The 18,163-nt window shown below is 37.0% G+C and overlaps 1 protein-coding gene across 3 annotated transcripts in view; it reads left to right on the forward strand.

Moving 5' to 3' along the window:
• The window catches only part of KCNK10 (potassium two pore domain channel subfamily K member 10), a 52,710-nt gene that overhangs the window by 9,076 nt on the left and 25,471 nt on the right, over positions 1–18,163 (forward strand). For all 3 annotated transcript variants that reach the window (XM_034418277.2, XM_034418278.2, XM_060687356.2), the window contains one exon: positions 13,786–14,123. In XM_034418277.2, the coding sequence (XP_034274168.1) occupies positions 13,786–14,123 (338 nt within the window). The remainder of the gene's footprint in view (positions 1–13,785; positions 14,124–18,163) is intronic.

Genomic DNA, 18,163 nt, shown 5'->3' on the forward strand with positions numbered 1-18,163 from the left:
TGAGGTATTCTTACTGCAGTGACTGGCATTTGGAGCCCCCGGTATAAACAAGCTGTTGCACAAAAGTCGTGTTCTTGAAACCAAAATCCTACGGAAGCTGGTTGTTGTACGTGCTAAACTGTTTGTTCTCTTACGTGGAGCAGCGGAATCGGATTCACTGAATGGCTGCAAAATGTGTTCCCTGATGGCTTGTGCTGATGTAGAAAAATTGTAGAACTACTTGGCAAACAACACAACATCTATAACTGGCCCTACTTTATTCAGATTTCAAGAAGCTATAGCTCAGCTTATTTAACATTGTTGCTCTGTGGACGTGAACTGGCAGAAGCTATGACACCAGTATCAATACAGGAAAAGAACAAAATGGTCTACTGAAAAGTTTCTTCAAATAGAAAGAAAAAAATAATGTTTGACACCAGGTATTTTTTAAAGATTAAGACATTGCAAGGATATTTAAGATTCAGGGTGTGGAACTTGGCTTGTGTTTGAACAATTCAGTTCTTGCCAGTTTTGAAGATGCTGGAAACATAGAAAGCTATATGAATCATCATAATCAACAATCATCAACTATCCATCATCATCATCATTATCATCTTGTATGGTGCCTGACACTCAGTTTGGATGTTGAAATATCAGAGCTTGATTTGTGTTTTTATAAAGCAATTTTGTGTTTCAAAAAAATGCAAATTTTTGAAATTTCAAAAATTGAAAAATAATACAAAGTATCGGTTTTGTTTCATCTAAAATATGGGTGGTTGAACATTTTGCTGAACTATTAGGCTGTACTCAGCTTTGGATTTAGTTCCCTAAATGCACCAGAGCATAAATGTATCCTGTCTGCAACTTGTTAATGCAGCCATGCCTTTCCCAGGGATTATACAGTTGCTTTAAAGAGTTTACAGTTTGCAGTTTAAAGTACCTTTTCTAAATTTATTCTGGAGCATTATTGCAGATTTATTAAGTAATTAATAAAACTGATCAGGCAAATGAAATTGATCTTAAGAACATTATTATTATTATTATTAGATTTAAATGATGCATGTATTTTGTAGAACTCAAGATGGTGCACGTAATGCTCTTGCTTCTATTCTCCCCACAACCACCACCTTATGTTTGGCTGAAGTAACTGGCTGTCAGAACTGCTACTTCACGCCTGCGTTCTGCTATTGCTCAGTATCAGTCTGCCATGAATTCTGAGGGAGGGAGCTGGTTGGGAGAGGAGGGAAGGAGTTGTATCTCCCTGAGACATGACTTCAAGGTCGGACTCCTGGGAATGGAACCCACCTGTATACCAGCTCACATTCAAAGTGACCATTCTGAAAACATCTTCTTTGAAATTGATTGGGCAATGAGGGCCAGCAATGGGAAGTACCTAAGAGGGGGAAAGTTACACTTGGGGATTTTGGCGTGCGAATTTCAGTTTGCTCTACTGTCTTTCACTTGACGTTTAGTAAACTATACCTTTCTCAACAAAGTTAAGGATCATTCTTGCTTAAAGGTTCAAATTGAGGCAGGGATGACACTGGCCTAAAATTATTTAGCTGGTTTTCATGCCTAAGAGAGAGCTAAATCTCTCAATGGTTTCCATGTTCCAATCTAGCATTTTACCCTTAATTACCATCTCTGCCTCCACCTCTTTCTCTTTTGTGATACTATGAAAATGTTCTCAAAGGTAATGTAATTATTTCTTATTTCCTAGTAGCACAACTCACCATCTGAGAAAACAGTATTTCAGGAGGGAGTCTTTTTTGTTGTTGTTACCACCGTGCAGCTTTTATGTATTTATGTGCCATATCATTAAATATTTCAAAAGATGGACAATCTCATTTGGCACTGAACATCTCATAGATTGCTGAGTCAGATATTGTGTATATGTGCACGTGGACTGACTTGCCCACCAGAAGGAGTCTGATAGCAATTTTTTGAACTGTAGCTTGCAAAAGCTGATGCCTTTTTATAAAATTAGAAAAGTTGGATAAAGTGCTACCAGAAGCTTTCCAATTGTTTTGCAACCGTGAACTAACACAGCTTTCCTCCTCGCCCACCTTAATTCCTCTTCTCATCTCTACCTCCTTCCTAGTATCTTTGAACAGCTCATTGACAGAAAAGAAGAAACAAATGAAGCTTCTTCCCAGGGATTCTCTTTGAAGATTGTTGATTCCCCTCCCACTGGAAGAAATCAGCAATTTTGAACAAAGCGTCTTGGACTTTGGTGTTTTCCAGCACTCTTGTTGAAAATTGTCGGCATTCTAGTATTACTGGCAAATAGTAACAAATTGTAAATTGTTATGTATCAGCTCAATGAGCAGGTGGGAAAGATACTGCCTACTCTGTTATCAAAGCTAATTCTTTGTTATTGTTCAAAGAGTTTATACAAGTATTTTTTCATAATTAATATGTCCTCCAAATCAGGGGTCTCCAAGCTTGGCAACTTTAAGCCTGGCGGACGTCAGCTCCCAGAATTCCCCAGCCAGCAAAGCTAACCCTAACCCAAAGTTGGCTGGGGAATTCTGGGAGTTGAAGTCCGCCAGGCTTAAAGTTGCCAAAGTTGGAGACCTCTGTTCCAAATCAAGCTTCACTCTTTATATCACATGGACCCATTCAAGTTCCACAGTCTTCAGCTATGGGATTTTTTGGTGGTCTTCCATTCAAGTATTAACTAGGTCTGGTACTGTTTATTATCTTTAAAAATCAGCCCAAATTGGCTAGATGTAGCCACTTGTTCAGACCTCATACTGAATAGGAGTCTGAAAAAAAGAAAAACAAATCCTCAAAACGTAGACAATTTAAGCTGCAAAGAAGCCAATGATACCTCAGAATTAAAAAGTCAGTGAAGTAAAACCAACCATATATGACTAACATTTTCAACATGTTCAAATTCCTTTCATTTAAATCTTTATGGCTGTGCTTTACTGCCAGGATTAGAGGCATAATCACCGGGATTGCAAGCAATCCAAAGATTTTTGAAACTGGAATACATCAAACAGGCACCATTCCTTGTTTTAGAAGAAACTCTGCTTGGTGGCCTATAAATTAATTGATCTTGAAAAAACATGGTGAACTAAAATGCACATTATGTTAAGAACTTTATTTCAAACTGTAGAAGCTTCATATGTGTGTAAAATATATCTCTATACCTGAAATTAGGGTTACAGATTGGAATTGCACTGTAAGAGAGAACTTAAAATTTCCTTTCCTATTTTAATTATCTTCAAAAATGAATTTGCTTTGCAATGAAAGCACCCCTTGGTGACTAATCAAACCGTTGTAGACTCTGGCGTACGCTGGTTTTTCTCAGGATTGTAAATCTAGCATTAGATTAGCAGTCATAAACTGGATGGTATGTCCTGCCTGCTCCTGACAGGCCAAGATATATATCAAAACTCTAACCTAAATGCTGGTATGCATTTAATGGAACATGTGGCTGGCCTATAGCCATTCATATAGCATTAGTATAGTATTGCAAATGCCTTAGAATTTAGAGAGCAGCAACTTCACATAATGCTGACGTTATCATCAGCATTATGACTTCTTCATGACTTCTATGCAGCGCCGTTCCTGTGTTCACCCAGAAGCATGTTAGATTTTCAGAAAGTGCTCTCCAGGGTGCTGTAGCCTTTCTCTAGGCTGGCAAGACCTGCCAGCTCAGTGAAGTGCAGTAGAAGAAAAGAGAGAAAAAGAAGCAGTTCCTGCTTCAGCATGCAGATGTTTAGTAGCAATTTGTGCTATAATCTAAAGTCTGCCCTTGTAGCATTCTCCCATTTGTTCCTCTCTCAAGTGACACTTGTAAAACGTCCACCTGAGCAAGCCTTACAGTATGTTCTTTGTTTTGCTTGCTCTCTCCCCCTCTCCCTCCCTCTCCCTCTCCCTCTCCCTCTCTTTCTCCCTCCCTCCCTCCCTCTCTCCCCAGTTATCCCTGACCATTCTACAAGTTCGGAGGTGCTTGACGTGGTCCATGTTAAGTTGTCACTTAAACCGTGTCATCTGATGGGGCTCTAAAGTGTGCCTTCTCTATTACAGTGCATGTGCTATTTCCCCCTTCCCCCCTCCCCCAAGATCTGGCTGGTCCCAAGCATGCCATTAGACTTTAAGACTAGTACTGGGCTAGGAAGAATCCATGGTGTGTGTGTGTGTGTGTGTGTGTGTGTGTGTGTGTGTGTGACTGTGTGATGTCATGTTTTATTCCCAATGTGGTATACTGGATTTGGTTTTTTTATTGTTGCATTTATTTTATCTCTGCTAGCCATCCAGAGTTGCTCTGCAAGTGGGTGGCCATATAAATTGAAGGAAGGAAGGAAGGAATATTGCTGCTGTTGTCCTTGGCAACTCATTGTTACACATTTTGCTATGACAAATTTATGGAAAGCTCTTAATCTGAGTGCTTTCAGAATTTAAGGAAATAATTATGTCACTTATTATCAAAATACTATTTCTCGACTGCAGGGGGGGAATTGTGACCAATACTTTATAGGAAGAGCTAGAAGGAATTATAGAAATGGCTAGTTAAGGTAGTAAGTCCAATTCCCTGTTCAATAATTCTTTATTTAATTTGTTTGCACATCTTGCTGCAAAGTGACTCTCTTATTTGCATTTGAATCTGAATTAAAGCATTTCTGACAAGTGTTTGTCCTCCATTGGTAGAACATCCATTGGTACTTGGTTCCAATTTGTTCCTACAAAGTTTTTGCTAACATTAGATTGGTAGCAAAATCTGTCTTTCTGTTATTTAAAGCATTGTTCTATATTGCTATATTCTGTATTTCTCTGTATATTGAGAGAAGATAGGTCTTTTGTATGACTCTTATTCAGCTATTTAAAATTTGTCATTAAATTCTCCTAGGTCACTTTTCTTAAGGCTAAATCTTTCTCTTTGTAGGGCTTAAATTTTCTGTTCTTTGATTATCCTTGCTGATCTTCTCTGAAGCTGTTTCAGTTTATCCGAATCTTTCTTAAATTGTAAAGTTGGGAACATGACATAGTTTTCGGGAACAAGTCTGATAAATATAAATTAATAGGGTGTGTCAAAAATAGATAAGAAATTGAATGTTTTCTTATCCCTAGAAAACCTGATTAAAATGCAAGGGGTAGACAATTAGATAATATTTTTAGAAGAGCAAACACTGATAAAGAACTTTGATGGGAATTTTGTAATCCATTCATCATCCATCATTTTTCTACCATGACATTCAATCACCTTTTTAGGTCCTTATTTAACCTGTTCTGCTTAATTTCAGGAAAGCTACTGCATCTTTGCTGTGATTCTAAATTTGTGCAACTCCTTATTGTTGATTTGTCCTTATATTAAAAAATCTGTTAACTTACACTTCAGAAATACATTTTATGAATTCTATCTCCAGAACCGTGTTTTCAGAAAACTAGTATTAATAATTAATTAATAACACCATGTTATATTGGGTTTTTTTTTTTAAAAAAATGTTCTATATGTTGCATACAGATTCAGCTGATTGATCAGTCATGAACTTTGAAACAATCATTATGAATAATAAAACAACTTCAATAATAAAACAACTTCTAATGGGCAAACATAGTTAAGCATATAAGGAGTTATCATAACAACCATATTTTCTGTATGGATGACATGGAGTCAGAATTTAATGATTATTTGGTATAATCACTTCATTCTCTGCACCTTTAGGCCTATTGAGTACCAGCTGTTGTGCACTGAAGGGGGTATCAGCTTCACGTCCTATTTGTGCATTTACAGAGACATTTGAGTAGCTGCTTTTGGCAACTGACAGATGGAAGAGGTGGTGGTTTTGTTTTTTTTTAAAAAAAAATCTGGCTCTTCTTGGATTCCCATATAATTGGGAGTGTTCTGTTGAATAAGTGAAGGATAGGACTAAAACCTAAACTAGATTAAAAACATGAAAGGCTGGAACATGCATATGTATTTTTTGGTCTCTTCTCATTTGAGTATCTTCATTGAGACTGGTTTTGATCCAAACTGAGTGGTATGAAAGTTCTGTCAGAAATGCTTATTTTCTTATGGATGATACTTCACACTTCAGACAAATATGTAATGAATTAGCCTGTGTTTCCTTATGACACAAAGGCTATCTGTCTGCCTGCCTATCTATCTGTTGGTTTGTCTATCCATTCATCTACAGTACCTCCTTGCTTACTGTTATTGTTTGAATTACTGTTTTCCACAAAAACAGTAAAAAAAAATCTGCAAAATAGGTTTTTAAAAAACTCTACTTCAAGCTAATTAGGACCTCTTTTAGTCCAAGAAATATTAATTATGGGAGATTCAATTAAAGCTATGACAGCTGTCCAAAAATTAAATAAAATTGTATTATGAGACACTAGATGATAAAGTACAGAAATAGTTCATCAAAACATTGTTTTAATGTGGCAATTTAAAGTACTCATCTGAAATAACTCTTGACTGATGTGACATTTAAGCTTTGTTGCCACTTGGATCTCTTGATTCCAGAGGAGAATCATACAACAAAAAGTATCTTTGTTACATGAGTCTATCCAGACCTTACATGATACTATCTTTTGGGGAATGAAAATGATTGTTTTGAAAAGATAAAATTATTAGGAAATACTTAGCTAGCTGTAGAGTCACTGAATATGTTTTGGGGGAAAAATAGCTAAATGCATGGATAGACAAAAGAGGCCCTGTCATAAAACTTGAACTGTTATTTTGGATTTTTTGTATTTAAATCTAATGGAAAAGGTTTTTTTCTCTCCTCTTCCCATGCTTTAAATAGATATTTTGCATCCTGTCCTCATTTAATGACCACAATCACCATAATCTTTTAACAACCCCATAAACCCTTGCAGGGTGGAGTCTGGGCAACTGAATGGAACTGAGATTTTACTGGCCGGATGCCCTTCCTGTTGCCAATGCAGAGCTATATTCAGCAGATATATTCTCATCATGCCCAGAGAGAGAAATACCTGCCTCTACCTAGGATTGAACTCACAGCCTCCTGATTGTGAGGTGAGAGCCCCACCTCTAGACCACTGCACCATTCATTTAGTGACCACAATGTGTTCCTTAAATTAGAAGCAGAAAGGTTACTCAGTGAAAGAAAGAGCGAGAGAGTGACACTGTAAAGATTACTGCTTGCTGCCATCTCATTCAGATGAATTTTCTGTGCCTGTGTCCTGTGCGTGACCCATTTTTCTTTTTACAGTCCCCTCATAGGTAAGAGAGGTTGCTTTAAAAAGCTATCTCTTCCTGAGTGATTTTCTAAAAAAGTGCTAACCTCAAGTTGACAGGCTCTGCTCTGTGACCTTAATTGGTTGATTAGAATGATGCCTGAAACTGACCAGACCTTAATCATTTTTACATTGATGGCTTTTGTCGTCAGATGCCCGAAATTTGGTCATAGATGCACACATTGGTTGGAAAATGATTTTTTAAAAAAATTACTGTCATATTTGTGAACGGTTGCTAAATGAGGTAGCTACTAAGAGAGAAGTGGCTGTACACCTGCTTACCTTTTAGATAGCTTGTCAAAGCTTGCTCACCATCATGACTAAGTCATATAAACATTAAGGCACACTGTGGTATATTTCAGTTTGACATAATGTAATGGGCAAAATAAGCCAATTTTGATTTATTTGACAAACCATGCTTAAGAGACCATGGTTTAGCAAGATGCATAAATGAACTCTACATATTGATATATAATTGTCAATCCAGAATCTGTGGAAGGTTTTGGGGCTCTGAAAACTATTATTTTGATCTATAAATTTGGTTAGGTTTGCTTCCATGCAAAATAACAAGAATTGTGCTTGGATAGGTCTCAGATCCACTAAGCTGAGCCCTCAAGTCCCAGTTTCAATGTTGCCTGGAAAAACCAAACAATCATTTTGCACAAGGTGTTTATGGCAGAGAGCACATAGAGGACTTTGGCATTTAAAGTTCCAGAGTCTTACATCATTGGGGACTTCTATTCCTTGCTCAGATGGATTAGTAATAAAACACAATTTGCACATTTGGGGTTCAGGGTTGCTTATTTTCAGAGAGAACGTTAACCAAATGTATTGGTACTAATAGCAGTATTTGTTGCAAAGTGCTGACATATTACTGAATTTAGCAGTGCTAACACTGCATTAGAGAATTCACTTCAGGGAAATGGAGCAGCTGTTCTTTTAGTTTATCTAGATGAACTATCTTCTCACTGTTATGGGGCTATTAAAGTGCAAATGATCTCATCATGGCAGAAGGAAAAAGTTTCTCCCCACTGCCTTCAGATGTACCTTGGTCTGCAATGCAATTATTCTAGAATCAGGAAATTCTATGAGATAACTTGTTGCATTTCCTATTGCCACAATTCAGCAATTTTTTAAAGCAGATTTGATTCTGTAGCAGGCATTTTAATTGGATCTTTAACTATCAATTTGCAAACATAATGACAGACTGGAAATGGAGCTAAGACAAGAGGGCATTAGCCCCTTTCTTTTTAAGTATCAATTAAAAAGCTAAGCTAACCAAATTATATCTCTTTAAGTTTTTAGTCTCTGGTATTTTATTTTATGTATTTTTATTTTATTATTTTACTTTTTTTGTACATATTATTTCTTGTATCAGGTACTGTTTCTATGTCAGCAGTCTCCTGAGAATTCAAGTTAGTGAATTCAAGTTAGTGAATATATAGAGTTTCTTTTAATCCGATCCATACAGCAACCTATTGGGATAGATTGTTTTAGGAATAAAGTTGGTGAGGCAGGGACTGGCAATTTTCAAGTTAGAGAGAACCACTATGCCAACCTAGATCAAGTTTCTGTAAATCACAGCCAGAAACTACAGTAGTAGTTTCAGCAACAACATGGGTTCTCATTTTACTGATCTCGGAAGGATGATGTCTGAGTCAACCTTGAACCTTTCAGAATCAATGGCTATTACATTCTAACCATTGTGCCACCAATTTTAGGCTCCATCAATAGATGCATAGTTTCCAAAAATAAGGAAAATAATACTTCTGCCATAGTCTGCTTTGATCAGACCTCACTTTGAGAACTGTTGTAGTTCTAGTTACTACTCATGGGTTGGGTCATTGCAAGTTTAACTTAAATTCAGGTGATCAGGGGGCTGGAAAGTTGGTAGTGGTGGGGAGACTGAAGAAAAAGAATAGTTAACTTTGAGTGGAAACAGTAGAGGGAGGTATAAGACCTATTTTGAGGTGTATGAAGGGATATCACTTAAAAGAAAGTAAAAACCTGTGTGGTGTCATAAAGAAGATGGTGCAGCAGACTAAAGCACTGTTAAGATAACACCAGCTGCCTGCAATTATTGCAAGTTCAAATCTCATCAGGCTCAAGGTTGACTCAGCCTTCCATCCTTTCGAAGGTAGGTAAAATGAGGACCCGGTTTGTGGGGGCAATAAACTGACTTTGTATAAAAAAGAGCACCGCTTAGGGGAGGGCCAAAAGCCCTACTAAGCAAGTATATACAAAAGTATGAAGGCTATTGCTTAACGCATTGTAAGCCGCCCTGAGTTTCCTGAAAAGGGCAGCATATAAATCGAACCAATAAACAATAATAATATGGAAAAAGGTCAAGTTACAGGATTTTTTTTTGTCAAAAAACACTTCCTAACCGCAAAAGTAATTTTAACAGTGGAACCAGTGATTAACAGAGCTGATAAATTCCTCCTTTTCTGGATATATGTGCAAGGTGGGGGCAAGATGGCAAGTTTTGCAGTGCAGGCCCCACCTCCTTTGTATATCCATGCACCGATGTACATACAGGCTGGCATCGTAAAGCTGCATTCACCATCTTGCTGGTTTGACTCCCTTTTATTCCCAGAGGCTGCTGAAATTTTCAAACAGAAGCTGGGCAGTCACCTGATGCTTAGAGGCCTGCACTGAACAGGGGGTTGGATTTAATTGCCCTAGCACATAATTCTGATTCTATTATACCTTTGTTGTTGTAACTCACTACTGTATTGCATGGCTTTCGTGAAAGTGTCCCATCCACAGAATTGGCCTGATCAGTTATAGTTCCATATTTTTCACTGGGACCAGTATTTAATGACCTTTAAGTCCAGCTGACATTTTAGTTTTAATATCTCTGTCTTTAGCAGCAGCTTTTTATTGTTTTAATATATGATTATTTTTATGAATGTATTATTTTACTTACTTTATGTAGATAAGTAATTCCTAAAACACCCAAACTAAAATGAACTAACCTGATAAGGCTACAGAAACTGACATTTCAAGTGGCTTGTTTCTAGCTCCTTAATGTTTCAATACAGCATTCTCTCTAAACAAACAGGAACATACCTCTCCCCAGTGTCATCATCTGTGGCATAACACCTGGCAAAGTCTCCTTAGAGGCATGACAATCTGCCAATTTAAAGTGTGTGTTGCATAAACTGAGATTTGTTACCATGTTTAATGAGAGAGCTTAAAACCTATTTCACTAAGGCTTAACAAGCAAACTCCAAAGCTGTACTGGAAAAGAAAGCTGTACTGGAAAAGCAGATTCTTAAGAAACATTTTCTAGAAACGAGGCTAATGAAAATCTATTTTTTGGATTCAGAAAAAGTGGAAAGCACAAGTTCTGTGTGCTGGTTAGGGCCATGCAATAATCTGAATTAGAAGAGGAAAGAATCACATAGGTGTCTAGGTATTAGCCCTTGGAAGTTCCTTAAACATGAGTTCACGGGAATTGGGTGGCCAATAATTTAGATAAATTAATAAAATAAAAAAGTCCTTTCCTGGGATCCTACAGTCAGTCTACAGCAATGGTGGGTTTTAAATTTTTTTACTACCGGTTCTCTGGGCGTGGCTTGGTGGGCATGACATGGCTTGGTGGGCATGACATGGCTTGGTGGGTGTGGCAGGGGAAGGATACTGTAAAATCTCCATTCCCTCCCCAATCCAGGGGAAGGTTACTGCAATATCCCCATTTCTTCCCTATCAGCTATGACTCGGGAGGCAGAGAATAGTTGGGGGCAGGGCCAGTCAGAATTTTTACTACCAGTTCTCCGAACTACTCAAAATTTCCACTACCGGTTCTCCAGAACTGGTCAGAACCTGCTGAAACCCATCTCTGCTGTAACCCCATTTAACCAATTTAGCACATTTCCCCTAACAATAGAAATAATCCCAAATTGGACAAGCAGCTTCCTAGCTTCTCCAGAACTGGCCAGCAAATCGATTTCTTAGGATTTCCCACTTTGTAGCCCTCAACCTCTGTACACATTTTTGTTTTTCCAATTTGGTCAGAACCTGCTGCAACCCACCTCTGGTCTACAGGGCTCATATTGAAGACAACTGTGTATGTGGTAACTCTTTTCCATGGAGACAAATTTGGTCTGGAATGCTTCATTATCTTGGCATATTCTTCATAAAGCTAAGAAAAAAGAAAAAAAAATAGTGACCATAACAGAATAATACATTCTGGAAAATAGGAAAAACATTCACCTGCATTATAACATCTCTAGAAAGTTCTTTGGGCATGCAGCTGTGCCCATGTGAACTGTGTGTAGATCTTATAATAAGCACTTTGTGGAGACAGAATTTTCTATTTATGATGGTTAGCCCTCTCCCAAGACCTCCAGTTTAATTTAGATACTTGGTTACTTGCTAATCTACCCAAGCATACCCAATAGTGAACCTCCAGTGGAGAAGATTCTGCTTCTTGATGTTACTGATATGTAGAATCTAGGGAATTGCTTTAGATTGAGTAATTCATTTAGTTCAATATTGTTGACACTGAGTAGTAGAAGTCTTTTTAGAGCCCAACCTGAAGATTCCAAGGGCAGAATTTGTTGTCTGCTTCCATTCTTATTGGGCCTACTCGTTGCTTACAGTTGGTTGCAATTTTCTATGATCAAAAAGTGTTCCTTACTTCAGGTTTTGCTATGATGTGCCCAAAATTTGTAAATGTTGATATAGTATTACTTACACAATCAGGATATTTTACTGAGTACTACTTATTAGTAATGGGTGAAGTCTAAGTAATATGTTTGAATAATGTTTTAAATTATTTATTTCATATCTCCAAAAAGCCACAAAATTTAGCAATGGAAGTATCTTTCAGTCCAACTCATTTACCTGTTGTAAGATTGGTTATATAATTTATACTTTTGTGAATAAAGATAGATTGTTTGGAATGTTTTTTTTACTGATTGGAAGCGTTTGTTTTATATCGGTTATTACCACAGTTCATCTCACATGATATGCTTAGTAATCACTACTGTATGAGGAAGACAGGCCTGCTGTTCCTGTATATAAATAAATACCAAAGCTGAGTTCATCTGTTTATTTTCAAGATACAAAGACTTAAATGGAATTCAAGAATAATGAGTACTATTTTCTTTTATTACAAGTAACTGAGGAATAGTTACTGAGAGGTAGGATCATTGGTGAATGAGCTGTAATCTGCCATGGATTAGGAATGTGATCTAACATGTACAAAATTAAACTTAGACTTTTGAGACTGTTTTATTCCTAGTTCTGAAGGAATATCATTATTAAGACTGTAGATAATCATAGTTTCTATCCTAATATACTGAGAAAAATGTTTTAATTTTCATTAATTTGGATCATTTTCAGTTGGAAAAATGAAATCCATTTTTCCAACTGAAACAAACAGTAGAATCTCCATTCAGTGAGAGAACTAGGTTGCTCCTTATTCCCCATCATGTTATCCTCCCTATATCTGTGCATGTTATTTCAGTCTTTCTGAAAATAGAGAAATAGGCAGAGGCAAAACTAAGCTCATAAACCTAAATAGGGATATATAATTTTTTTTCAAATTCATGTCATTTCAAATTCAAAACATCTCATTTTGGGATTGGGAGGTCCATAACAGCTGTTTTTTGTGTGGAATGGGCTGTTTTGATGATTTTGAAAGGATTTTGAGCTTGAAATGGGTTGTTTTATACTCAGAATAGTTAAAAAGATTTTGTAGACCTCTGCTGTTGTATCTCTTATTTACTTTTAGTTGAAGAACCATCTACAGTAGTACTAGTATTTATAAAGATTCTTTTTGCATAGCGCTTAAAATATCAGTCCTCCTATATTTTCACTTTGGGGCAGGCTGAACTTGACAGGGCAGCTCCATGCAAATATTTTTGCTTATTTTTAACTATTGTACCACACTAGTTCTTCAGGGCAGCGTTAAGAATTTTGGATTCAGATCTAGGGCATTTATTCCAAGTCTATGATAGAAACAACATGGCTATACTGGCACTTTGCATTATTTTTCAGCTAACAGTTAATTAGAAAATCGTCTCTTAATTTGTGGGAAAACAGTTTGAGCTATGGTCACTCCCCATCTTTCGTGATTAATTGCCACTTCCCAGGAGGTGGAATTTCAATCAGAGAAACAGTATGTGTGTGCGGGTATAGTTTCTCTAGTCCAATTTCCATTTGAAAATCTTGCATCCAGTTAAAGTTTCCTCAGAAAATGTTTGTTAATTCTGTAATGCCAGACCATATGCATTATCCATACCAAGGATTTATTATGGAGGTACTGAAGCCACCTAGTCTGCTTCATATAGTGTAGGAATTAACATGGAGAATTTTCCATGAACTTGAAAAGCTATTATCATTAGCAATAACTATGTTTATATCGCAGTAGCTGAAAATATAAAAAGGTTATAACTTCGTGACACAATCAATTTTTTATATATAGGAATTGGCATGTTCAGTCTTTAGTTAGGCTAGCAAACATCTCAGGTTTGGATAAGGCAGTGTGGGAAATTATTGAACCATTATTGTGATTCAGCTACAGAAAAAGCCAGGATACCATATACCAATTTAACACAACAATTTTGTTTTCTATTTCAGTGATTGTGCCGGCAACTGTTCCCTCAGGTTGTGTGCCTGTGACCAATAAGACTAATATACCCAAGCCAGCACCACGACTCTCTATTTCATCTCCTCGGGCAACTGTGATTGCCACTATGGAAACCCCCTCACAGGGTTTGCAGACAGTCATGAAGTGGAAAACAGTGGTAGCCATTTTCTTTGTGGTAGTGGCCTATCTGGTCACAGGAGGTCTTGTGTTTCGTGCTTTGGAACAGCCAGAAGAAAGCAGTCAGAAAACCAGAATTGCCAATGATAAAGCAGAATTCCTCCAAGAGAACAACTGTGTATCCCAGCAGGAGTTGGAGGCATTGATTAAGGTGAGAACATCAGAATGGATACCATATATTGGGAAATTTACTTTTAATAAATCTAAATGAGGTATAGTAAAAAAAAAATGTTTCCTGTGCTGCATGTTTTTTTCCCTCTTCTGTTTTGTTGCTATGAGAAGGAGCTCCAAAGTCTCTGTTTTTGATTTTAATGATGTCTCCAGTAAATGTTGTTTACCTAACCATTTGAGATTGAAGATTCCTTTCGAGCCCTGTGCAACTTGTTAGGAGCTGCACTTGGGTTTGGCAAAGAGAGAGAGACTATGGGAAAGGCAATCAGAAAACTTTCTTGGATGCTAAATCCACATGGTTTCTTTTTTACTTTCTGCTTCTCCAACACTAATAGTGCCTCTTGCTCACATTCTAATTGCAGCAGATATTGTATTGTTCTGTTTATCACTTAACTTTGTGAAATTAGCAATTATGGCTTGGAAAATTATCTGCATTAGGATGTCCTGAGAGGGAGAAAAGCATGCAGGATAGAACTTTCCCTCTTCATCAACTGGCAGACTCCTATGTCCCCTGCAGTGATAGATAGAGCAAATTTTTGGAGTGAGCAACTGTACATCTGATGAGTTAAAAAGAAATAGCGGGAATGGTATGGCTGAGAAAAAGAATACTGGAAATTATATAAGGCTGACTGCAATGTGAATAGTACAATAGGGTGAAGCTATACTGTTGTCCAAGAATCATTGAGTTGAAAGGACTATTTAGGCCATTAAGTCCAATTCCCAGATCAATGAAGGAAGCTAGGTTCATATATTCTTGCAGATGGCTCTCTAGCTTTTTCTTGACGATATACTGTACATGCAAGGAAACTCCACCTGATTGCTCTGTTGAACTGCTTTATTAGGAAAATTATAAAATCTAAAAACCTTTGGTTTTATACCTGTATGCAAAAAAATAGCAATCTCTGGTCAAAATGTTTTTTCAGCAAGGCACTAATATGAAACATACCTCCAAATTAACAATAAAGTGCTTAGAGATAAGAAAAAATAAATACTATGGAATGGCCTTCATAGTCCCTAGATTTGAACAGTGCTGAACGTCTATGGGAAGATCTCAAACACACAGAAAAGCCTAAGAATATTTTTGGGTCAGAAAAGTTATGCAAATAGGGAAAAAAGTTCTGCAGATGGGGAAAATGATCCAGAACCAAAAGTAAAAAGATTACAGGAAATGTTGGGAAACTGTTATTTCTTATTACTGTAAAGCGGGATGAATACGTCACATGCTGGCCACGCCTATACCCGATTTAGCAAAGGGGAAAAAAAGTCCCAATATGTCACATGATGCCACCATGACAGCGTGAGTTTGACACCCCTGCTTAAAGGTTTCCAAGTTTCTCACCTGTCATGTTTGTTGTTTTTTAATTCTGAATCTGTAAACAACGGCACCTAAATAATACGTTTTCATATTTGCAGAAATAATTGATACAGGTTGTGTCAGCTTCTTTTCACTTAAGAATTAATTGAAACATATCATTTGACTAGGAGTTCCTAAATGTAAGTCACCCAGAGTTACATTCTGTGAGATAGGCAGCTGAATAATGGAATAAATAAATTAATATATACATACAGTTTCATGAGCTATTTCACTTTTATGGATGCAAATTTGAAGCTAAAAAAAAAGAAAAAAGGAAAAACGGTTAGCAGAATGACCATACATTACTAATCAAAGAACACTGCTGCTTTTGAGGCTCTGAAGGTAATAGGTCAGAGTACCAACACTGAATGTAACTAGCTTAATGTGTCTAGCAATACATGATTCCTAAATTTGCAGCTATCTTTTTAGGTGGCTCTTAAATTGGAATTAAAAAGTCTATAGAGATTCAACTGAATGAAAACTTCCAGTTTAATCTCTGGATCTGAATTCAGCACATTGGAAGCAATCTAAGGCAATTATGATCTGACAGTAAAATTCAGATTGTATAAAATATATTTCATCATCTTGCTACGAGGACTTTAATTTCTGAATTAAAGTTGGTTACAGTTAGTGCACATTAGGCCAGTACAATTGACAAAACAAAAACACACAAAAAATCTCAAATACATGTCGATGAAAACAAAGACATATTAATTAAAATGAGTGTTTTATATAGAGAGGAAAGAAGAATGAAAAACGTATACCTTGTATATATTTCATAAACAATATATATGTGTATATTTTACCCTATTTTAAATTGTGAAGAAATACTGCCAATGTTTGTTTACTTGTTTCTAATCTATACTAAACAATGCTGCAGTCCGGATTGTTATTTAATTGGTCCTCTGAGTGACATTTGGTCTTCTGAGAGAAATTGCTCAGATCTGAGTTTGCTGCCAAAAGAGGAATATGACATAACCTTTACAATAGCTTAAGTGCAATTATTATACGTCAGCATTTTAGTTACCTTTAATGATGCTTATAGTAGGAAATAAAGCATGGAAAATGACTTCATACTGAGTAATGTACATTGCATTTGCCTGCAATACATGTTTTACATTTTCTGTTAAAGGCAGTCTATAAAATGTTTTTCTTAAGTCAGTTGTACATTCAGTTTAAAAGGGAAATGTTCAATTGAAACTGAACATATATTCAGTTTATATATGCTTATTTTTCCTTCCAGACAAAGGGCGAATATAACCCTTGAAATAAAGCAGAAGTCTGGCATGAACATTCTACCCCAAGCCATTCAGAGTCTGCAAAAGAGCCTCAGTTAGAGGCATTTCTGCTATATTCATAGTAGCTGTTAGAAATAATTATCATGGTTAATGAGCCTGAGTTTATTTTTGGATCATTATAAAAATTAATAAAAACAATTTTAGTGACATTGTCCCAAACTCTATAACATCTTCTGGAAGTTGCACCAGAAGACAGGAGATATCATTCACAAATATTGAGAAGGAAGAGATGAAGATGAGAGAAGAAAAGCAAGATCTCTCTGTCCCACTCCTTCCCTCCTTCCCTCCCCCCCTCTCTCTCTCACACATGGGGGGGGGGGGAGAGACAAAAAGAAAGAAAAGAAGAAAGAGAATGAAAACTGAGAATAATTTAAAATACCGATTTTGAATTTTGTGAAAGAAGACATTTAGATAGACGGTTGTTTGACCTTTTGCCATTCTTTGAGAGCTTAAAAAGGCTTACATGGGCATACCTCTTCAGTTTTTCCTTTGAATGAAAGAGAAGATGGAAAGTAACAAAATAACTGAAACATGGAAAGAGATCATAGAGAATTGAGACAGTGGAGGATGTTAGAAAGGCCCAGAAAATAGGAAGAGGTTGGGGGATATGGTAAAGGGAGACTGCCTAGAGATTGTTCCAGCCTTAATTAAAAGCAAATCAGACATCCATGTTGTCTATTCCTAACCAATAAGGCTATGAAATGGACATCTCCAGGAAGTTTTGGAGATATAGTAATCTTAAAATGTTTCTTATATAGCAATTGAGAGTTTCTAGATTAGAAAATACTACTACTATTGCTATTAAAGTATTGGCTTATGCCGATGTCCCTATGGGTTCAGATGTCTTGGGCATAACAGTCATTACCCATAAGAATTGCCTGTCTATACTAACTCGGGAGATAGAAACTTTGACTAAAAATGATAAATCAGAGAAGAATATATCCTTAATGTGGATATCCAAGACATCCAAGACAAAAGGGACACGGTGGCTCAGTGGCTACCATGCTTCGAGCTTGTCAATTGAAAGGTCGGCAGTTCAGCGGTTCGAATCCCTAGTGCCGCGTAACGGGGTGAGCTCCCATTACTTGTTCCAGCTTCTGCTAACTTAGCAGTTTGAAAGCACATAAAAAATGCAAGTAGAAAAATAGGGACCACTTTTGGTGGGAAGGTAACAGCATTCCGTACACCTTTAGCATTTAGTCATGCCGGCCACATGACCATAGAGACGTCTTCGGAGAGCACTGGCTCTTCGGCTTTGAAATGGAGATGAGCACCACCCCCTAGAGTCGGGAACGACTAGCACATATGTGCAAGGGGAACTTTTACCTTTACCTAACATCTTAAAGTTGTACAATTGGAAAAGGCTAT

The sequence above is a fragment of the Pantherophis guttatus genome, chromosome 1 (assembly GCF_059756535.1).
Source record: "Pantherophis guttatus breed Tessera chromosome 1, ASM5975653v1, whole genome shotgun sequence".
NCBI lineage: Eukaryota > Metazoa > Chordata > Lepidosauria > Squamata > Colubridae > Pantherophis > Pantherophis guttatus.